The 24742-nt window shown below is 36.0% G+C and overlaps 1 protein-coding gene across 11 annotated transcripts in view; it reads right to left on the bottom strand.

Annotated features, from left to right (window-relative positions):
- PIAS2 (protein inhibitor of activated STAT 2) overlaps positions 1–24742 on the bottom strand; it is a 155111-nt gene that overhangs the window by 51611 nt on the left and 78758 nt on the right. For 10 of the 11 annotated variants that reach the window (XR_005362421.1, XM_038543334.1, XM_038543340.1 and 7 more), the window contains 5 exons: positions 17452–17612; positions 15457–15590; positions 13425–13596; positions 6422–6561; positions 1668–1705 (listed from right to left, as the gene is read on the bottom strand). Coding sequence is in view for 10 of the 11 variants with exons in the window: in XM_038543334.1 (XP_038399262.1) it covers positions 1668–1705; positions 6422–6561; positions 13425–13596; positions 15457–15590; positions 17452–17612 (645 nt within the window). In the remaining variant the exon portion in view is untranslated. Of the gene's footprint in view, positions 1–1667; positions 1706–4387; positions 4489–6421; positions 6562–13424; positions 13597–15456; positions 15591–17451; positions 17613–24742 lie in introns of those variants that run through there. The other variant, XM_038543339.1, reaches the window with a different exon arrangement.

Raw genomic sequence — 24742 nt, 5'->3', positions numbered from 1 at the left:
GAAGATCAGTAACAATATCCTATCAATATCATCAATTCTACAAATTTCTCAACCTATTATTACAGATACTAAGTTACCAAACAGGAACTGAAAACTAAAGCTGTTTTGACTGCACCATCTTCCAAAAGATCTTAAAATACCAACAAACAGCCCCAGGCTTACTCTGCCAGTCAGCAGAAGGGCAACAAATAAAATTCAAGCTCCCTTTTTTTAAAAACGTAGTGTTTAGGATGGATAGGGTCTTGGTTTATCAATAAAATGAATGCCATGCACAAAGACATCAAAGGGATACTGGCTAAAGGGGGCAGGGAACAGGGAATCATTCTTAAAGAGCTTCTAGAAGCTCTAAAGAGAGCACAACTGTCAGGTATTAAACTTCTTTAAAATCAAATCCATTCCAATTTTCCACCAATATTGGGGAAAGAATCTGGAAAAAAGCCCAGAAACTTCTAACAAAGAGGTGCTCTCTCATTTATAAGATGAATGCAAGACACCATAGTCCCGCTATCAATAGGCCCTGTGAATTCTCGTAATACTCGGGCTGCAGCCATTTTTCCTCTATCTCTATCCTCCATGGGTAACCGGCACATATCTGCACAGAGATGACAGGGCGCACGGGCATCATGGATGTAAAGGAGAACAATCTAAGGATTCGAAGGGCAACTGAAGGCGCAACCTCATCCTTCTACTGGCCTACCAAGTCAGGCAGCTGGACACTAAGCATGCCGAACAGCACTATGGAATCAAAACCCTCTGGGCTCCAAAATCATTGTTAAAGGAAGATTCTCATAAAAATCAGTAACATTTTAAGCCTGAAGAATCCATTTCCTAGAAAAACATGTACTTCTGGTTATACAATCTATTGATGTAATAACAAAGTCACTCAAGGTGAGAACAACTCCTCATTCTACACATTACCCTGGGCCCAAATCTCCAGTGCTATTTCAGGGCTCAGACACAGAGAACTGACACGGGGGACTGCCACGAGCCTTGGCAGCCTAGGAAGCAGTGGGGTGTGGGTCTTCCTCTGGCCCTCCCTACCCTCAGCAATTCTCTCAAAGTCTCTCTGTGTCCCCTTCCCCTTCCGCTTCTCCCACGCCTTTCCCTCCTCTGCTCTGCCTCTGCTATCCACCTATCAGTCCAGGTTTACTGCAGGTCTTCAGGTCGGGACTCGGAGATACTCGAGTTTCTTATCGCTGGCAGAGAAAACAGGAATGACGGATATACAGCAACTTTAGATTGGGGCATCCCTAAAGTCTGAATCTGACTGCCTCTAAACACCAGGAAGAGAAGCGAGCTAATGATTCAAGTCTGTTGAATTGGCTTCCGCTCTTTTTGACATATAGAACAAGTGTTTCACAAATAATCTCTGTAAAGTTTTAACTTCCAGTCATCACTGCTTCCTTTCATTTTAATCACTCAAGTGCTTGTAAGAAATGAACTAAATAAAATACAATTAAAAATTCAGGTATCAAGTCAAAATACCACAAATTTTAAAACAGCAACTTTATTCCTTCAAATAAAATTGTGAAATATTTATAGTCATTCCTTTCCATCAAGTTAAGTAACTGAAAGTTGACTGTCCTGATTTTATGCAACTGGTCATTTTTAGTTAGTATGACATAACAATCAAATACAAATTAGTTGCTTAAATTCAGGATACATACCTGGGGATCAACTGGAATAAGGGAAAGAAAATCCAAACCTAAAACAAAAATGCTTTGTTAATAGTTGTCTCATATTTTGGAGACAAGAATTATTTCCCAAAATCATTTTGTATTTCATGAGTCATAAAACATTTGGGTAAGTGCTTACCATTCTGCCAAAGAGATGTTTGATATTACAATCAGTGATATTTAAAGTTCATAAAACTCCAAAATGCACATATTCCCCTCATAAAACAACTGGAAAAACCACCTCCCAGGGACTTAAAAGGGACCAGTCCAAAAATTTCCAGAGAAGTAAGACTAGTCAAAGCAAACTTTTCCCCTTCATCACTTAACAGAATGAGAAACAATAAAAACAGTAAGAAAATGATCTGGATTCGGATCATTAAAAAAAAAAAAAAAACATACTTAGGCACTTAAGATACTTCACATTTATTTTTTAGAAATACACCACAATGAACTTCATCTAAAATAGCACTTCTTAAACAGATGTCTGTTTCATGGATTGCTCTCTGTCAGCCTGTCCCCACATGAGGAGTAGTACACAGTTCAACACTCTGCACAAAGCAAGCACTTGGTTAACTGCTGCTCACTTACAAGTCAAATCTTAGTAGGGCTTAGTGGGTTATAAGCTAACATTTTCTAAACCAAAGATCTGGGATTCTCCAATTATGCTTTTAGAAACAGGAGTGTGGAATAGTTTGCCCAGTAAAACCATTTGGAAGTATTAAAATTATAACAATAAATAATAAAAAAATTTCAAGTCTGAAAAGTCTAGCAATAAACTTCAAGATCAGTTTCACCTAAAACTCTCTAAATTTCAAAACATTAAAAAAATTACTAGGTATAGGTCAGTGAGACAGGCCAATTTCTGTTCAATTCTATGAACTTATATATGCTGGCTTCAACGTCACCTCAAATGTAACAATCATACAGAATAAAAGTCTGATATTAGACTGTTACTCAAAATAGAGTATTCGTGGAAATGATATTTAAAATATTTAATAACCAGTATGAATAATTTATACCTCTTTTAAAGTATATTTATTCCCTTATAATCACTAAGGATATGATAAAAAGGCTTATCAAGTGATACAAGCTATAGCACCAATCATTTAAAAGAAATAATTTAATTTCTAAAGCATTTTTAAAAACTGTTGTTGTTGATACAGTTTTTTCACTCCATATGCCTATCACTAGCTGTAGGATACAAGGGAGTCTAGGCAACACTGGACAAAGGGGATCACGATTAACTTTTCCAATGACTTCCCCATAATCAGTAGATGATACATCTCAAAATAAGCTGAGAGTTTCTCTTCACATCAATGATATTGGTCAGTAAATCCTCTACTTCTGCTGAACAGTAATTCAAAATGTCTAGCCCTTATAATACCTTTAAAATTTTATATATTCAACATTTCTGTTATTAAGTCACAATTATAGTTTATTGGCATTATCCTTTAACTGACTTAATTTTATTAATTTGGTTTTGCTTCAAATGGTGTTAACATTTTTAATAATAGCTTCAGCTTTTTATAGCCTACTTAATTTTATATGTTCAATCATTTTTAATGTTTGTTGAATCACTCAGTCCATGTGAATAACTTAAACCTCTTTTATAAAGCTAAAATATCTCTTGCATTGTGTACTGAAGCCAAATCACTCAAAAATGCTCATTTTCTAAATGTTTAACTATTCCCACTTCTTAACTACAATTTAAATAAATACAGTCTTGATATAATTTCTAAACTGTGCAGCTCCAGCACTGGAAGCTGCTCATCAAGGTGCAAAGATTCTTCACATTTTCATTATTTCAATTCCCAGCTCTTCAGATGTACTATAATTCTCTTTGATGATCATCTCATGTGCCAGTCAATTTATACCGATGAAAGATTTAAGACATTTACTTGATCTGTATCTTTTGACACCTTATCCAAGGATAACTGAATATGATGATCCATAAAATGCCATGGCACAACACCTAGAAATGTTTCTTGGTTTGGCTGAAACTCCTGACTATGCCCCTAGCATTATTATATATACCCTCCATACAAAATCCAATGTTTTAATGTAAATATTTCTCACTGAAACCATTTTTTCTCTAACAGTAACACTGAAATTCAATAGATTTCAGATGTTATTCCTTCTGACAAAAAACTTTAAACTACTATCAAAGTCTTGCATCTTACATTTTAAGCATACTATTAAAGCTCTGATATGAAATAGATGGAGTTTCACGAATACAGATTAAAATGTTACTGCCTTGTTTTGTAGTTTAGTAGAATGCTGTTTTCTTATTTCACCTTAAGTTTCCATTGCAGCATGTTGTACTGATATATTTTTATGCCCACCTAAGTATTTCATGATTGAAAATGCTCAATTATTTTTAACTAAAAGCAGGCAGTGTTAAAATTCTGATCGTACATTCTAAATGTTTTAGTAACACTGATGATAAAATTGTAGTTTTTAGGTTTTAACTGCTTCTTTATGTGAAATCTACTCTACATATCTTATTAGTAACACCACATTTTCCTTGAGCCATGAACTTTAACAAAACATGATTGCTACAGGATTGCTACATGGTTAAATATGTAAATGTTTAGCACTTCCCAATTTTAATGATACAACTTTTGAGCTCCATTCGCACCTGACAATATGGCACTAGAAATAATAAGGCAGTCATATTTTTTCTTGAAATAATCAAGCTGTTTTCCATTCCATAAATACAAATTATTTGTTTTATTTTGTATTCATTGTTGCACAGTATCAGGAGATGTTCCAAGCTGCGGTTCATTATTAATATCATTTCTTCTTTGTTCTCCTGCAGATTCAGAAGATTCACGTTTATGTTTAAAAGGAATGTTAAGAAATGTATTAAAACTTTGTCATCTCTCCATTCTTGATGTTCTATTTAATATTTTATTATAAATTATTAAATTTATAAATATCAACTCTGCACATTAGGACTGATTACATAAAAATTATGCACAAAAATAAAACCAAAATAATTACTAACTACAAAAGAGCACATTAACAATAAAACCAAAGTAAAAGCTAAACTATTTAGATGTAGTAATTGCTACATAATTCATACATGATGATAAACTGGTAATTCTTATAAAGTACAATTGATCCTATTCTGTTCCAATTTATCAACTGGTAAGAAAGCATTTCAACACTTCAATAACCAGTAACCCCACACTGGTTTATACTGGCCAAATATCAACCTTGCATATTAACTTTAGTTTCTTAATACCAGCTTGAAATGTATTTTACAAAATACACAGTTAACAATCTATTGCTTCTTAAATCTGCACATTTTATAGTCTCACTTTATGCAAATTTTGAAATAATGTAAATTCTCCAACAAAATTAAAAATTCATCCAGACTCACAGAATGTGAAAACTAACAGAGCAAGTGATTTGTAAATTGTGGCTGTTCTATTCTTAATGGCCAGGGTCACTTTAGTAAGGTTTTTTTTAGCATTAATTTGTATTTCAAGAGCTTTAGGAAAACAAATCCTTCCATAATGCTTGTTTATAACACATACTAAGATGACACGTGAACACTTTTTAACCTCATTTAAAACTAGCCGAAGTTAAAGGAAAACACGGCAGCTAGGAATCAAGTACCTCTGAGTTCCGTCAGTCTTATGGACCACGAAACCATCTCTGTACCTTAGCATCAAGTTTTGTACACAACGAATATTTTTTAATTGGTGCCGGCTGGGCTTAACAATGTTTTAAAATACCAATTCCCCAAGTACACATGAAGTAAACATAGTTAAGTAGGCTTTCTGAAACTTCGTGATAGATAGTATTAGTGGTTTATTCTCCTTGATTAAATTTTATTCATATAATCTGAATAAATTTCAAGTGGCAAGATTACATTAGGCCAGGTAACACAACTACCAATTGTTTCAACAACACAAATTTTGCCCAATAGAATACATACCATGTTTAAAATAAAAACCTCATTAAGAGGATAAGAAAAATAAATTGTGGGTCAAAATTAACTTCACAAATCTAGAAAAGAAAATTAGTAACAGGAGGAGGGAACTATATTCCACAAAAAGGGCCCCTCAGAAAGAAAGGAAGTCATGAATACAAGAGGCACTGGTTTCAGCTTGCTCAAATTTGATTGACAAAAAATATCTGCAAAAACAATGGCTATGGAGGGAAGAAACGTGGGGGGGAGGGGGAGTTCCAAATTTTATTCTATGGCCTTGGTTCTAAAGTAATTCAAACAGCATTGAATTTTTCAAATGTTAATATACACATAAGAGATATTACTAAATATTAAGCAGTGCTCTAAGGAAACAGCTGGTAGATTCTATTTTTACAGAGGGAAAAAACCCCATAGGGGTTTTGTTATGGGTAATGTTAACCCCATGGTATAGCAATATGTTCTGAACCTGTGAGAGGCTACCAAGATCATGAGAAAATACTCTCCAGAACCTGTGAAGCTTCTGTGATAAAGAAAATGTCACTGAGTACAAATTCTTTATGAGGGAGAGGAAAGTCTCCAAAATTTTCCTACTATCCTACTATATTTCCTATTATCAGGAATCTATAGATTGCTCTGTAGTTAAAATGATAGGAATTGAATGTGATATATTAAAACAGATACTACCTTTGAATGAAGCCTCCAAATTTCCTTAGTATTTGCTTAAATTTTAACACTACATTTGCTCCACAGATTATGAGTATATATAAATAAAACTTGGTACAAAATACAATAACTCTTCACATACCTGGCAAATCTGATGACATGCTTGATATTGGCGTGTGGTGGAATGGTACTGAGTAGTCTGTTAATGAAGGCGGAATAGCAGCAGGATCAACCGAAGTCACACTGGGCACCCTTACAGAAGATGGCTGATACATGAGAACCCTGTTTTAAATAGCATGGGAAATTACAAACAATCTGGCTGTTAGTTCATAGGAGAGAAGGGCTGTACCACTGGGCATTCTCAGCTGTAAGCGCACTAAGTTTCAACACAGCTACATGGTGGCTACTTACTACACAGTCCTCCACTCTACTCTCCTCTTTCTTAACAGACTTCATTTTAACATGAACGTATGCTGGCTCTCAACAGCAGCTGTGACATAAGAGCAAGCTGGCATTAAACATAATGTACAGTGCTGGAGCAATACAGAAAACTTTCAACCACAAATAGAAATGTACTTTACATATGCTTTTATTAATGTATGTGTAACACAGATGTGGATATTAGTAATTTTATCTATAAAGAAATTTAGAAATAAAAATGGACTCCTAAGATTTTATTTAAATCATGGCACCTTTATAAGTGAATCTACTTACTATAGCTCAACCAGAAGCTCTTCTAACTCAAACTGTGTTAATTACCAGCAATCTTATCTGAGAATCACCTGAGCAAAGATAAAGATAGCCAATCCTAAAGCCAGCCAACCTGATAATAGGCAGCAATCCAAAATTAGAATAAGATGATTTCTCAAGATTTAAAATAAAATGTCCAGAAGTAAAAATGTTAAGTTACTATGATACCATCTACTTTAAAAGGGTAGACCTTGAAACTAACTAATCATACTACTAAGAATACAAATTAAACACCCTTAAGAAATACATAATTGGCTTTTTATATATATGCATATAAAAATACATACATATATATATTTATAGCTTTATAATTTCAAGCAGTATAATTAATCATTTTTTTTTCAAATGTCAAGAATAAAGAGAGAGGACTTTGCATTCTACCTATGTAACTTTCATTCTCTCTTAGACACCCAGGGTCAACAATCAGAACCTAACAAGAAAAACATCTTGAACGTACACAAGAAAATAAGAAATATTAGGGATCCTATAGCTGATGGTGGTCATCTTTTGTGTCCATCATCTTAGTGAGGTTGCAGCAGTAGCAGCTGCTCTGAGCTTCATGATGCCATCCAAGGACAAGAAGAAAAAAAAAAAGAAAAAAAAAAACAACAGATGCAGTAAACTCATCCAAGAAAGATAAAGATTCAGTGAACAAATCTGGGGACAGACCAAAAAGAAATAGTCCAAAGCCAGGGTTTGAGACCTAAGATCAATAACCTGCTCTTATTAATGTCAAACTCTGTAAGGAATTTCCCATTTATAAGCTAGTTAACCCCAGCTATTGTATCTGAGAAACTGAAGATTCATAATTCCCTGGCCAGGGCAGCCCCCTTCAGGAATTCCTGAGTAAAGGACTCCTTGAACTGTTTTCAAAACACAGCATTCAAGTGACTTACACCACAAATACCAATGGTGGAGATGCCCCTGCTGCTAGTAAAGATGCATAAGCAAGTCCCACCAACTGTACGTTTTGAAAAATAAAATTTATTAAGTTAAAAAAAGGAGAAGGGACAAGGACACAGGGACATTAATGTTAGCATCCCAAAGCACTGCCAATGAACTACTGTTAAGCTTAATGAGAGAGGCACAGAATTATGCAGTTGAAAGGAATTACTACAAAAAGTAAAACCAACAGAAACTTAGCACCATAATCACAAAGCTAGAATGAGAGGACAACTAGGACCTCTAAATGGGCCTTTGGTCGAAATACTTCCCATTACTGCTCCGATTATTACACACTAGTGATAAGAATTGATAACAAAGTTGCATGATACTTTTCATACTCTAAACAACTGACAGAACTATTTCATGACCTCAATTTAAATCTCCAACCATTGAAATAATCACAACCTATTAAGACACTAGAGTCATTTAAAACTAGTTTGCATGATGACATGAGGATCTTGTCTAGCTCTTATTCTATACTATTTGTCAAAAATATGAACAGCATCGGAAATGTGAAAAATGAAGTCATCTTGAGAGGCATATACAGCTGTGCTGGCAACTGTGTTGTTTTTCTCAGAATAGTGAATAAACAACATAGGTCAGAGTTCAAAAGTCTTAAAAATGGATCCATAGGAGACAATATGCTTGAGACAGCAGAAGCCTAGTATTTCAAACGCGTTTCCCAGAGGATTGAAGGTTGAGGGTTGAGGGTTGAAGATGGAAGTTATTATCTAAAGAGCAACCTGTCTGGCTTAGAATCAGAAGGCTTCTTGGTCTCTAAAACCACAGGCAGGAGGTGAGCAATACTAGATAAGGCAGACTCTGTGGGGCAGGGAAAGAAAGAACTGGGGATGAGATAAAATAAATTATGTATTATTAAAGCACATCTTTTCCTAGAGGTTTAAAACCTTGGTCCTCCCAAAGATACAGATGCAATGAAACGCCGGGACACCTGCACCCCGATGTTTCTAGCAGCAATGTCCACAATAGCCAAACTGTGGAAGGAGCCTCGATGTCCATCAAAAGATGAATGGATAAAGAAGATGTGGTTTATGTATACAATGGAATATTCCTCAGCCATTAGAAACGACAAATACCCACCATTTGCTTCGATGTGGATGGAACTGGAGGGTATTATGCTGAGTGAAATAAGTCAATTGGAGAAGGACAAACATTATATGGTCTCATTCATTTGGGGAATATAAAGAATAGTGAAAGGGAATAAAGGGGAAAGGAGAAGAAATGAGTGGGAAATATCAGAAAGGGAGACAGAACATGAGAGACTCCTAACTCTGGGAAACAAACTAGGGGTGGTGGAAGGGGAGGTGGGTGGGGGGTGGGGGTGACTGGGTGATGGGCACTAAGGGGAGCACACTTGATGGGATGAGCACTGGGTGTTATTCTGTATGTTGGCAAATTGAACACCAATAAAAAATAAATTTATAAAAACAAAAACAAAAACCGTGGTCCTTTACAGGAATGAAAGTACAACAGGTCATCACCAAAAGGGTTTTCAAAGTGACCTACCCTACCTCCCACACAAGAATGTGTACCTAAAACTGGGGAAGGGGATGTAGGGGCTAAGGAGAGAGACCGGTACACTCATGCTGAGGAGGGGGTTTAAAAAGTGACTCTGATTATTCTGGCTGTCTCACAGTATTAATACCTCAATCATATTTTTGAAATGTAAGAGACAAGACTTTGAAGATACACACACGTGCACACGGCTGTGCCTACCTTCCTCCTGTTCTCCCTTCTCCTTCTTCAGTATCTCACACTGAAAAGTTTCTTTTGTCTTGATCCTGAATTGACCTATGAACTTGAATCAGATTTATAGAAGACAACAACAAAACTCACTTTCCTCCCCGGCTCCATTACTTACAGCTGTAGCATCACGTCAGCGACCCAAGACACGGCCTATCACCACAGTACATCTAATACAGGTTCTGTTCTCATAACACGAAATTTAAGTAACTACTACTTGTTTCTCCAATACAAAATTTTGACGGTGACAACACAAAAATGTCAAAATCCAATGAAGGTACAAATTCTTAGATCAACATCTAAAACTTCGGCAAACATGAAAAACTATTTTGTGCAGATTAATTTCTATTACCTGAATTAACACAAATTCCATATTTATAGAAGAGGTAAATTAGTCACTTGTGACCATTATCAAATTATGCACTGGTAGCAGATTTTGGGTTTAATTAGAATATTCACAAGGACTATATTCAGAAAGATAAATGATTCTAATGTCTATACAAAAAATAGATGGATTTATAAGTATGGAATAACAGGGACCATGGAGAAATGTAAATGGCCATATCTGATGGAATAGTGGGTATAAAAATGTGATACTATGAAGTAATTTTAAAAAATTTAAAGTTTGTTAACATGTTACTGCCTCCTCATAGGATTGGCAAATACACAGCAGAGGTACACATTATGAATGTGTTCATACATATTTTAAATTTTTGTAGCTTCATCCATAACATCACAGCACAAAGGCAAGTTGTTGGAACACTGCTAGACAGCAAATACTAGCATTCTAAACTATGTACTGGATCACTGAATTCATCATACTTGGCCCAGACTTACATGTCTGAAAATGAATTAACAGTTCAATAACTTGAATTTTTATCCATAAGCCTGAAACTCCCTGTGTGCTCCCACTTTGTCATACAAACAAAAAAGATTCAATTTTGTTACCAATTCCTAATGAGTCTTAATCCACAGAAATACATATTTATCCCTATTCTTGTCTATTCTGGTCTTTAGAATACCTTATTAATGACAAAGCAATCATTCAATGGTTCAGGGAATGGGTGGGGAGATAATATTTAAAATTATCCTTTAATGTAGAAAAATATCAGAGGCTTTTTTTTAAAAGTCTTAGACTAAGGTGCCAATCTCTTCTGATAGCTACTATATGACCACATTTAAGGACTAGAGTAAGTACGCAAGGAGAGAGGCTTGAAGGAGAACTATCAAAAAGTTAACAGAAGTTATGCCTAGGTGGAATGCATTCTATCTCTTGATTATAAAACAACTGTAAAATTGTTTTTAAGAACAATTTTTAGGGGTCCCTGGGTGGCCCGGTCAGTTGAGTGTCTGACTCTGTTTCAGCTCAGATCAAGCCCTGTGTCGGGCTCTGTACTCAGCAAGGAGTCAGCTTGGATTCTCTCTCCCTCTCCCTCTGCCCCTTCTTCTCTCACTCATGTGTACTCTCTCTCTCCCTCTAAAATAAATACAACTTTTTTTAAAAAAAGTATTTTACTAAAACAATACCTCTTAAAAAATAACTGCTCTCTGGAATGTAATTGAAAGCAAGTTTTCCTGGTCTCTCATTCTCTATTCTTTCTCATTTGCTTACTATCATTGACCAAGAACTCCTATGATAAAGTTACACAGGAGAGGAAAACCAAGAAAATCATAGATGCTACGTCATAAGACAGAATATGAAAAGGATGGACCAGGAACAAAACCACAAAAGCATTAAAAGTTGGAAGGGGAAAAAAAAAAAAAAAGAATTGGAAGGGATTACAGAGATGATATAATCATAGATGGGTCTCCATGACACCCACTGGGACAGGTGGCATACATCCTACCTCAACACAGAAAATGTGATCTTAGCACAAAACATCAACTTTCCTAATGTTCAGCTCTAATTGAAAGTCTTTCCATGTATCTTCCCTCCATTGGACTTAGATCTCCCAAATGTTGTAACATAGAATAAACTTAATTCACCTCATCAATGATTCGCTTTTAAGAACTACAAGATATTTACATTATCACATCTTCTCTTTTCCTGGCTTAACAGTCAGTCCTTAGATACATCCATCCATCATGCTACAGTCTGCACTCTTTACCACCCTGTTCCCATCTTCTGATGCACATTTTATATCTAAAATGATATTAAGTAAAAATCATCTAGCCTTAAACAGAATAAAACTAGTGTGAGTATATAATCCTAAACACTATGCTTCTTTGATTAATGCAGCCCAAGAATGAATCAATCAGCTTCAGTGGTAAACCCTTCAAACCATTAAGTGAATTGTTATTTCAAAGACTTTCTATCAGAAATGGTTATTAATGAACTAAATACTTTTCCAGACTCCATTAAGATGACTACATAGTTATCCTTATGACACAATCTATTTTATCAATGTATTTCCTAACAATGAAGCATTCCTGGATGAACCCTACTTTGTGGTAATGGATGCCATTTTAACATATAATTAAATGACTTAAGACTGAATTTAGAATTTTCAGTGATCTTGCTAATAATGTGAACCAGCTTCATTACGCATGGTTGTTAATGTGTAAATCTCATTTAGGCATTAAGATTTCATGGAATGAGCTGGGTAGCTACAACTTCTAGATTTTTTAAACTAAAATACACTGACAGTATAATTCCATTTATTAAAAATATCTAGAACAAGCAAAAGTGAACATGAGGGAAGTTTACTATGTGTTGGAAATATTCTACAACTGAATTTTGATGATGACTGGGCAACTCTGAATTTACTAAAAATCAATGAACTGGACAACTTAATAGTTAAGATAGAAAAATTTTATGGCATGTAAGTTATACTCCAATAAAGCCATTAGAAAAAAAATAAGTGCACTGATAGGTCCAAAGGACAAGATGGCACACCCAAGTCCAAAACAGTATGTTCATGAGATGTCAGGAAAACCCCCTGCTACTTTCTTGCAGTTTCCAAAATTTCTAAGAAGTGCCTGTTGCTAGATACTCCAAGCTATCACCTACTACATAGGACAGCAATTACATGAGTCATAAAATATACATGCTAGAGCACATTTACTTGCCTACAGTTTGCCCTGGAGAGGATGAAATAGGAAGGCAAGCAATAATTTATTGAGAGACTACCACATGCCTGACACTGAGCCTAAGCTCTTTCACTATCTTATTGAAACCTGACAGTCATTTTATGAGGTAGGCATTATTTGACTCCATTTTACAGAGTAGAAAAGGGAGGCTCAAACAAGTATTTCAGTCAAGATCCCAGACCAAGTAAGCAATGGTTTCAAAACTGGAATCCGCACTTGTCAGATTCCCAATGCCACACTCCATTTTTATGCCAGGCTTACTTACTCATGTTGGTCTGTGATGCCAAACTTACTCGTTACAAATAGGTTCCACAAAATGACAAAAAAGAATCAATTATGAAATAAATACTTAGACATGAGAAGATTTCAACTCTCACTTCCCAAAGATGTTAATAATTTCATCAAAATTTCTCTCCTTTAAACAATGTGCTCTCTTGAAAATATTTCAACTGAACAAAGGCAAACAAAAATAGCCTTCTATGGTTATGCTCAGACATTTATGTAATGTTATGTAAACTCTCAGACATTTACAAACCTGTACCAAGAACAGTTAGTTCCGAGTGTAATAAACAATAGTGAACTATAAATTAACAAACCCTTTGGTTGGGCTGCTTTGTGTTTCTGACATAAAGATGCATTTCCTTTTGGCAGGAGGGTCTTCCTCTTCATCAGAAGAGCTTTCTATCGTTAGGTCAATAACATCCACTTTTTTCTTGCTTGTCTCATTGGCTACAGTCACTGAACAAGGCTTACTGAGGACACTTGAACCTGATGTAGGGAAGAGAAGTATAAGAAAAAAAAAAATCAAACATTCAACACAAATAAACTCTAACCATAAGAATCGTAACTGCGCAGCAAGTCCAGGAGAATATACAGCCAGTAAAGCCACATACTCTACCCCAGAGATAGAGACTAAATCCTTAACTCCAGACATCTATCTGTAAAATGACTGCTTACCTGAAGAGAAAGGGTAAACTCTATGCCTTTCCAGAGGGTCAAAGCCTCCTATGGACAGCATGCTCTTATGCCTCCTGTACTGCCAAAGGATTTGCTCAGATCCTGCGGTAAGCAGTCTCCCCAGGTAAGTCTCCCCAGGTAAGCAGTCATTTTATAGATAGCCCAGGGTTATGGGTCCAATCTCCAGCCACAGACAAGAGTATATGCTTCAGTAGCTGTGTATTCTCACAGGTATGTGGAGGTGTTAAGTCAGAATCAGATACTTTCATTCTAGCAAAGCAATGGTACTCATGTCAGAGAACATATAGGCCCCCTCACCATAAGCCAGAAGTTGATAAAGATTTTCACCTTGATGAGTTAAAAGAATTCCAAACTTCTCATTTAAGTTATTCAGACATTTAAAGCTTTTCTTATCAATTATCTACTAATCACTTAGGTTCTTTCTGCCCACATATACCGTATGTTAACTCATCATCTCACAGAAATTACATTATGTCCTATAATCTGTTTAACAGAAAACTAACGTTGGTGATAATGGAAGAGCAACTAATCAACTAAATCACTATTCTCAAAGACGAGCGAAAACTTGATCATTCTATCTATAGGTTCAGTAACAACCACGGGAGAATGAAATTTTTTAAGTAGGCTCCACACCCAATGTGGGGCTTATACTGACGACCCTGAGGATCAAAAGTTACATGCTCTACCAAATGAGCCACCCAGTGCCCCAGGAGAATGACTAATATTGACATGAATCTTTTGTTTCACTCTGAGTACCCATTATTCATTACATTTAGAAAATATAATCAGCATGAAACTTAACTGCAGTGAGTGGACTATGTCAGATAAAAAGAAAACTTTAAGGGGCACCCAGGAGGCTTAGTGGTTGAGCATTTGCCTCCGGCTCAGGTTGTGATCCCAAGGTCCTGGGATAAAGTTCTGCATCTGGCTCCCCGCAGGGAGCCTGCTTCTCCCTCTGCCTATGTCTCTGCCTCTCTCTCTGTATCTCTCATGAATAAATACGTATAATCTTTGGAAAAAAAAAAAAGGAAGGAAGAAAGAAAAGAAAACTTTAAGTTCACCTATGGGTTCCAATTGTTCTGCCTTTAGTTTCCCCACATAGTGTGGACAGCTATAGGGAGTCAGAGGCTGAGCATACATCTGAGGAAACCAGGGCAATGGTCAAAGTCTTTCCCACAAAGAGATGGAAACAACCTGTTCACTTTTTTAGCAACTAATCTGTGAGCACCTGCCCTCACCCTCCACTGATGGACTCTGTGGCCTCTCTAGGCACACCTCCACTTGCAGTTCTCCCAAAATGTACTCTAAAAACAATCCTGAAAAACTGTCCATACAAATGTCATTTACAACTTTTCATTTTGTAACAAACACCATATATTAAAATGATTTTAGATGAGTGCTTCATCTATTTTATATATAAAAATATGTAAATATACTATGAAAAATCTAATTATAAGATGGTATAAACTTTAGCACATTTCTTAAGGAAAGAGTAAAAATCACTTGGGGGAAATTACACATGTAACAGATGATCAAAAGACAGAGTTCTCAAACTGAGCTCCAAATGTAGTTCTAGTGGCCAAAGTTAATGATAAAGACAACGTTGCAGGAGTCTCATTGCTTTGCTCTCTTTGGCCATTCTGCACATACTTTCTATTTTTGTACATGGCTGGCTGGACACTTTCATAGCTTCTTTCTTCGGTCTCATTGGACACCAAGTGCCATCCTCTTGGAATTTGATCTCATCCACATCAGAACAGTCATTGAGAATTTCCATAAAAAGCCTATAAATGAATTAATAAATACATAAATGTAATCAACAGCTTTGTTCAAAGGTGAACTAACTAAATAATACATATACTGCCTTGGAGACAAGAAAAATGCTACCTGACCTTTTTGTTTTGGTATTTCAATACTTCCCATTTTACAACTATTACATCCTCTTCCTCCTAGGTTTTAGATCTTTAATGAGCAGTAAGTGTCTGAGCATCATCTAAGAAATCAGTGACTAAACAGAAAGACACCTGGGTCTCTTAGCTGGGATTGTCAGTAAAGAATAACCTCCAACACAACATATAAAACAAACATAAGCAAATATAAAGGTTATTATACAAAAAACTAACTTAAGCTTATTATCAAGAAAAAAAGGATCATAAGGGTGGGGAAAGGAAGATTAGGGACAGGAAAACACCTCAATAAATTTAAATTAATTCTTCATACAAATTATGTTCTATGACCATAATGAAATTTGAAATCATCTTCAGAAAAGTACGTGAAAAATGCCCAAATGTTTGGAAACTAAACAACCAACCAATGAGACAAAGAAAACATAAAAACATAAATTAGAAAATATTTTGAACTGAATGAAAATGAAAATGTATAAAATTTGTGGAAAATGGCTAAAGCAGTACTTGGAAGAAAATTTATAGCACTGATTTACTAATATTAGAAAATTAGAAAAAGTCTTAAATCAATAACATCAGTTTCTACTGAAGAAACTAAAAACTACAAAAGAGCAAATTAAAATGAAAGTAAACACAAAAAGGGGGATCCCTGGGTGGCTCAGCGGTTCAGCGACTGCCGTTGGCCCTGGGACTGATCCTGGAGTCCCAGGATCGAGTCCCGCGTCAGGCTTCCAGCATGGAGCCTGCTTCTCCCTCTGCCTGTGTCTCTGCCCCCCCCATCTCTCTCTCTCTCTATCATGAATAAATAAAATAAAAAAGAAAGTAAACACAAAAAGGCAAGTAACAAAGAATAGAAAAATGAAACAGAAAAAAGACAAAAATCAATAGAAACAAGAAGCTAGTACTTTAAGATCAATAAAATTGACAAACTTCTGCGACGTCTGGGTGGCTCAGTGGTTGAGCAGCTGCCTTCAGCTCAGGTCATGATCCTGGGGTCCTGAGATCAAGTCCCGCATCGGGGCTCCCCATGGGGAGCCTGCTTATGTCTCTGCCTTTCTCTGTCTCTCATGAATAAATAAATATAATCTTAAAAAAAATGACAAACTTCTAGTCACACTAAGGCTCACTCAAAAAGAAAGAACCCGAAGAAACCCATGTATATTAAAGAAAATGAAAAAAAAAAAAAGAAAATGAATTTGTAGTTAAAAACTTTACCACAAAGAAAGCCCCAGTTCCAAACATCTTCACTAAAGAATTCTACCAAATATTTGAGGAGACACAATACCAACACTTCCCAACTCATTTGTATGAGGCCAGCATTCTGTGGTATTAAAACCAGACAAAGGGGGTGCCAGGGTGGCTCAGTCGGTTGAGGATCCATCTGACTCTTGGTTTCAGCTCAGGTCATGATCTCATTGGTTTATAGGAGCAAGGCCTATGTCAGGCTCCCACTCAGCACAGTCTGCTTGAGAGATTCTCTCTCCGCTTCTCCCTCTGCCTCCCTTCCTCCCTCCTACCCGCTCTGTGCTCTCTAAATAATAAAGTCTTTAAAAATTAAAAAAATAAAATAAAACCAGAGACATTACAAGAAAACAACAGAGCAATATCCCTCATGAGTTTAGCAAAACCCAACAGTACACAAACCCAACAATAAAAAGGGTAACACAATGCTAAACTAAAATTTATATGAGGCTGTACTGAATGTTTACATAAGCTAAGATTTATGTTGGGATATACTTACCCATCTAAAATTAGACTTTCATAGGCAGCTTTTTTGTCACACACAGGACAGATCCAGGTGGGCTTCTTCTCATTCATTTGCAGATAAAGGGCAGCATCAAAACATTGTAGATGTGTACAAGTCACTGCACGGCATGGGATTGTCAGCCTCATTTTCCCTAACTAAAAGACAGGGAAGTCAACAGGGGAAACCTTTCAGAGAGGAGAATAAAGCCTCAAATAAAAGAGTCAGTCATAAAAGTCTGAAAAGATCTTAGAAGATCAAAATGAAAAAAATAATTCAAACCAGAATTTATTTCCATCTAGATCACTACATATTTTGTTTGTATTCACTGACTGCCCTGTGACTTTTAAAAGCCCATTTGATTTTTTAAAAAGAATTAACATGTAAATTCAGATAGAAAAATATAAACAATGAAAACCTATCTTTCTCCCTATTCCCCTATTTAAAGGGAACCACTGTTACTCATATCTTGCATGTACTTTTATCGATATTCCAAGCATAAGCAACTATGTATTAAAAATTATTTTCCTAGAAATAGTAGCATGCAATACACACAATTCTGTACCATCTGTCACATAATATAGCTTGGTGAGTTTATCAATACACAAGAAAGCTACCATGATATGAAGGTATCACAATTGATATGAAGTATATGATATGAAGGATCTTTATTTAACTAGTACCCTGCCCTAGTGATAGACATTTAAATTGTTTACAATCTTTTATGACGACAAATAATGCTGCAATAAATATCTTTAGGATCTAAAAGTGACATTTCTGGGCCAAAGGGAAAGTGCATTTGTGATTTCTGTCACACTCACAAAATACCTTCCACAGAAGTGACCTATCGATTTATGTATATACATGTATAAATGTGCCTGGTTCCCTTTAACCAATACAGTGCCATAATTCATTTGGATCTCTGCCAACCTGATATGTGAAAAATACCCCATTATAGCTGTGAACTACATTTCTATTATTTTAAGTGAAGTTGAGCCTTTTTTTTTTTTTTTTTACTTCTAAGAGCCATTTGTATTTCTAAGAACTGTCTATTCATAACTTTTTCGCATTTTCCATTTGGTTATTAGTCTTTGGTTATCTATCTACAGAAGGATTATGTCAGCTTTCTGTATATGATATGAACTGCAAATATATTTTTCACTTATGAAATTTTTTTACTTGTGTAGTCACACGTGCTGATATTCCAACATACTTTTATATAACCAGAGTGCTCTGTTCAATTGGTAGGGTATACCAACATCAGGACACACACCCAGGTTAGATTCAGTCTTTCTGTAGAGCCTTTCAACAGGCCTCCCTATATACTTCCTTACAGAAAATATCTTGGTTTATAACTAGATCTGTGTAATTGACAGAAAACCTGTTTCTCCACTAGACTCTAAGCTTCGCAAAGATAAGGTCCATGTTGCTGTTCACCACTGCAATCCAAGGGTCACAGCACAGTACCTAGAATGAAGTATGTGCTCAGTATTTGTTCACCAGATGATAGAACAAATGAAGAAAGGCTAGGAAAGTGGCAAAGGGAAAGAAAGGGAAGAAGGAAGGACTACTTCATAGGTACTATAAAGTCTAGGAAAATTCACCGCAAAATTACACTAACTTTGCCTGAGGAGTAAGGATTTTTAGAATGCTCCTGTTTTTTTTTTAACCCCCTTTTGGTTTATCTATAATTTCTTTCTTCTAAGAAACATTTGGTTATTCTATAACTTAAAAAAATAATTCAGCCAAGTCATCACCATAGCAATAACTTGTTTGTATAGTTCTACTTCCATGGAAGGCACAATATTGATGACTTTATGTTAATCCTAGTGACACTTTATATTTAAACCTAACAACTGCACTGTATGTTTGATCTATATTATCATCCCCACCCCTGCCCCGCCAGAACACTGAGGCACAAGGAAGCTAACTAATGACTACCCACCATTACACTACCATTACAGAGGTAGAAAGTGGCAGAGCCAGTATCTGAACCAAGCAGCTCTGGCTCCAGAGCCCATATCACTGTGCTATGCTGATTCCATCTGAGTGTTTAACCAGAATTCTAAAAAGGACCTTAGAAGTTACAATGATTTGTGCAAGAATGTAGCACAATATAACTCATTATTTAAAACAGGAAAAAAGTGAGAATAGAACCTGAGGCAATTTCTCTTCTTATGATATTTCCTTCTATTTTTTTCCTTCCTTATACCAAATTATCCCCTAAGTCATGTGGAATCTTACTGGGTGATAAGGATTTCTATATAAATTTCACAGAATCCTCCTAACAGCCCTATGACTGCAGAAAGACTAGTATCTGTATTTCTGCTTTTTTTTTTTTTTTTTAAAGATTTTATTTATTTATTCATAGAGACAGGCAGAGACACAGGCAGAGGAAGAAGCAGGCATCATACACAGAGCCTGATGTGGGACTCGATCCAGGGTCTCCAGGATCACGCTGCGGGTGGCGCTAAACCACTGTGCCACTGGGGCTGCCCTGTATTTCTGCTTTTGAAGTGAGGATGCTGAGGTGACATGAAGCTACAAATAACATGCTCACTAAGACCCAGCTGGTGGAGCTCTAACACAAACCCAAATGTTTTTCACTCCCATGAGAACCCTCCTAGTTTTACGACATCACCCATGGTGCTGGTTCTTGGTTTCAACTATGTATCTACTTTTTCCTATTTGGCTAAGAGTTTTTGTTCTATTAGGAATGGATGTTGTCTAAACACCTACTCAGCACCTAATGAGATAATCACAGCGGCTTCCTGCACCCCTTTCAATTCAATTATTAACATAAATTTTTTCATAGATTTTTCTAAAATCAAACCATACTTGCATTCCTTTTGTTATCATGTATTATTCTTTTGCAATACTGGATTCTTTTTTAAGTAGTGGATTCTACTGGCTAGTGTTTCACTTAGAAATTTTTCATCATTGCTTATTTGGAAACAACCCAAATAATCACTAAACAATGTTGAACAAGGGATGCCTGGGTGGCTCAGAGGTTAAATGTCTGCTTTCGGCTCAGGGTGTGGTCCCACAGTCCCGGGATCAAGTCCCACATCAGGCTCCTCTTGAGGAACATGCTTCTCCTTCTTTGTATGTCTCTGCCTCTCTCTCTGTGTCTCTCATGAAAAAATAAATAAAAATCTTAAAAAATATATATGTTGAACAATTTACACCATATCCAATCAATAAAATACCTATAGTGATTAAAATAAGACAGATCTACACATATTAATAGATATACTGTTAATTTTAAAACAGTAAACCACAGAACAGTGTATGTAGCACAATACAATTTTTTCCAATAAACACAATTATGAACATAAAGTTCAATCTAGAAAGATATACTTTATACTATTGTAATATTACTTCTGAGTAACACCTTAGCAATTTAAAATTTTAATGTTTGTTCTATTTGAATAATTTTATAACAAAGTAGGTACTATACTCTGTCAATTTCCAGAATTTGTTTCTTTAAAATAATGCTCTAATTCGGCCTACTGTGAGTTTTTGTTTTTGGCTACTAGTTCTCATACTACTGGCTTCGGAATCCTTTTACATTCTTTAAAATTGAGAACCCCAAGGGGTTTTTATGTATACAGCTTTCATTTACCGATATTTATTGTAGTAGAAATTAGAGTTGATATTTTAAAAAAACAAGAATACCCAAAATACACATTCCATCAGTCATTGGAGCAGTGACATCACCAACAGGTAACCCCTGTTAAATGCCACTGCCTACTCATGAGAAAATGAGAGCAGAAAAGGGAAAAACTGCATCCTAGTATTATTTTTAAAATAGCTTTAACTTTGTGAGCCTCTTCAAGTGTCTCAGGGGCCCCCAAGTATCCCTGAACCACACTATGAGAACATGCTTTTTTTCTTCTTCTTTAGTGCCACTTTCATCTCTTCTGTCACTGCCTTAGAATTTCTACAACACAGAGAACTGAAAGCATTCACAACTATGGAAGCTGCTGATCTTAAATTTACTCCAAGTGTCTCATCACAAGAGTTAATGAACATTTCCCAAGTTAAAAAAAGCATTTATTACCAACTGGCTGCATCTGATCAATTTCCTAGCTGGTGTGTTAATAAAAGCAGTTAAATATGTATTTAGTCAAATGATGGAGGGACTAATGGATGGATGGACGGATGGATGAATGAATGAGTGAATGAAAGAAATGGTGCCTAATCAATGCGATGCTTTTTTTGATTCATAAAATATTTTTACTTAAATTCCAGTTAACATAAAGTGTAATATTAGTTTCAGGCATATGATACAATGATTCAACCCTTCCATACATCACGTGGTACCCATGACAAGTATACTCCTTAATCCCCATCACCTATTTCATCTATTCCCTCATCCCCTTCCCCTCTGGTGACCACCAGTTTGTTCTGTATAGTTAACAGTCTATTTCTTGGTTTGCCTCTTTTTGTCCCTTTGCTCATTTGTTTCATAAATTCCACATATTAATGAAATCATACGGTATTTCTCTTTCTCTGGTTTTGCTTAGCATAATACTCTCATGCTCCCTCCATATGTCATTACAAATGGCAAGGCTTCATCCTCTTTATGTCTGAGTACTATTCCTGTGTGTGCGCACGCACACACACACACCCCTACCTGTTCTTTATCCATTCATCAGTTCATGGACAGTTGGGTTGCTTCCATAATTTGGTTATTATGGATAATGTTGTTATAAACATCAGGGTGAAATGTTACACCCAGAGTATCTAAATTGATTTTCACTTTACCGTAGCTTAATTAGTATCCATGTAAATTAAGAAAGAATGTATATAGTAAAAATGGCCCAAATCAGTGGTTCCAAACTATACAGAAGTTAGACTCTTAAAAGATAAAATTAAACCTAGCTCCCTTTTCTACCCCTCAGCCACCCAAGCCCACCTCTGCAGGACAGAGAAAATCACAAGCTGGTAGCATTAAGATAGAACCCCTGTGTAAAATTCAGACACTGTGTTCAGAAATATAACTATACACACTTAGTCAGATCCCTCCTTCAAGAACAACTATAAAACTGCCTTCCATAGGTCCTAAGGATAGAAGCTTTGGTCTGTGCTTCCCACTACCCAGACTCATATCTATTCTGAATCATTTTACAAATATACCATGAAATACAACAAATACTTCTTACACTACCTTAAGGCTATTGTTTTCCCTCATTTCTGCCTCCGGATACAGGGTTCACCTCTTATCCTTCCAAATGGGTGGAAAATCCTCACCTCAAATCCTTCCAATCCACTCCGTGCTTCTCAATCTCCTATCACTGCACCAGACCCAGTGTTACTTCCGCAGCCAGTAGGCTGTGCTCCTTTCTACTCTTCTACTAATACTGGTATTATCTCTTCCTCAAAAACTCTTCTCACCATCTAATTTCTGTTATCCATCTGTTAAATTTGATCAAAACATCTGTTTGGTGTTCTAACTAATGCATATCATATACTATAGTTAGTTTCAACTTCATGTTAACACTACTACAGCCTGAAAAGTACCATTTACTCTTTTCTTAGAAAATGCTGAAAAAAATCAGGTAGGATGACTTTTTTCAAAAAGCTCTTAAAAAAAAAAAAAAAAAAAAAAAAAGCTCTAAAGACACTCTACAAAACAGACTTTGTTTCACTTGTAAGCAAAGAAAAGAAAATATTTAATGAACTTAAAGCAGGATCTTATTACTTATTTCATTGAGAAACTGAAATGTTAATGTTCTTAAAAACTGTCCATTTTATTAAAAGAGATACATTTGAAAAGGAACTGTTCTCTACTCATATATAGAAGGAATCTTATCACTCTGATGTACCACTTTCACTATTCTCAAAATCTGACAATCCATTAGGATGTTAGTCTATTTTGTTTTGGTTGTTCTCCTATAGAATAGCAGCAGTATTTGAAGGAAAAAAAGGGGAGGAAAAAAAAACCCACAAGTGCCAAGAAAACAAGACAGAAAATGGCATCATGCAATCATTAGAACTCCTCAGGTAAGCTGTACAGAAGCACTTTCTTCTTGATAAAATAGTCTGCTACTAAAACATAAAGGTAACAGGAGTTCCCTTACCATATAGTCAGTATGCCCAGAATATAGCCAGCAATTAACACTTGCTGCTCAGTATACTAGGGTTAAATTGTAAGAAAACTGCCAATACCCAACTGTTTTTGACCAACAAAACAGCAATTTCCTGTATTTCAATACAATATCAATTTTAACATGAGAAGGAGGAAATGGGTAATGTGAAGACACTGAAAAGAACTCATGCCTCAAGGTTTGCACACAGCATGGGAGTAGAAGAGGATGTCCTGGGTCCAAACACAAGCCCTCTAGGGCCTCTACCGCCACTTTCAGAGCATTAATAACCCCACTCCTGCTCTGCTGTTGACTGCAGACCCTCTCTCTGGGTCTAATAACCACAGGTTTCCAATTTCTAAGCAATCCAAATTTCATGCACTTCTATTCCTTTTCAATAAAGCTAAATTAGTTCAAGTTAATGTAATAAAAAAATAAATTCAGAAAGAAAGGGATCTGCAAACACCAGTTTCTAAAGTGACAGGTGGACTTATAACTAGGATATTAAGTATTTAAGCCCAATTTGGGATTAAAATATATTGTAAGATAACTAGAATAATGTCAGAAGACCAAAATTTTTACCCTTGTTCCACTATTAACTGGGTGATGTGGGTTAGCCAACAGCTTTCAGTCTCCGTCTCCTCATCTGCAAAATGGAACAACTCCACACAGGTTTACTAAGACAGTTAAATTAAGGAGCACATCATAGGAACTCAAAAAATTATTCCTTTCTTTCTCCCTCTCTCCGACACAATTCTCTCTCTGTTTAAATACTGTACATTTCTCACAATGCTGGCTGGTCACAAGGTGCCCCCAAAAGTATACTCCTGATTTTGTGACTTTTCTCATCAAGTTCCTCATGTCTGGAAAGGGTGCCCCTTCACCAGTACTGATTTTAAAGAAGCCTTCATCCACTATTATTCCTGACCTCTCACATTTCTTTGGTACTCTATTACCAAGGTTACATACATGTGGTATATATGGTCTTCTGCTTTCTCATGTGAGTTAGTTCTATCGCTCAAATTATTAACTTTCTGACAACTTATCAAGTCCTCAGTAGTTTCCCCCAAAATTAGCTAGCTGAGTACCAACACATGAGGATCTGAGAGTTGCTGACTGATTTCTACCCTATAGTCCCTATGTAAAGAGACATAGAAATTATTGTGCAACTTAGAAGTACATTACAGACTAAGACA

The sequence above is a fragment of the Canis lupus genome, chromosome 7 (assembly GCF_011100685.1).
Source record: "Canis lupus familiaris isolate Mischka breed German Shepherd chromosome 7, alternate assembly UU_Cfam_GSD_1.0, whole genome shotgun sequence".
In the NCBI taxonomy this organism is placed as follows: domain Eukaryota; kingdom Metazoa; phylum Chordata; class Mammalia; order Carnivora; family Canidae; genus Canis; species Canis lupus.
Note: the sequence above shows the minus strand (reverse complement) of the source record. Positions and strands in the feature narration are given on the sequence as shown.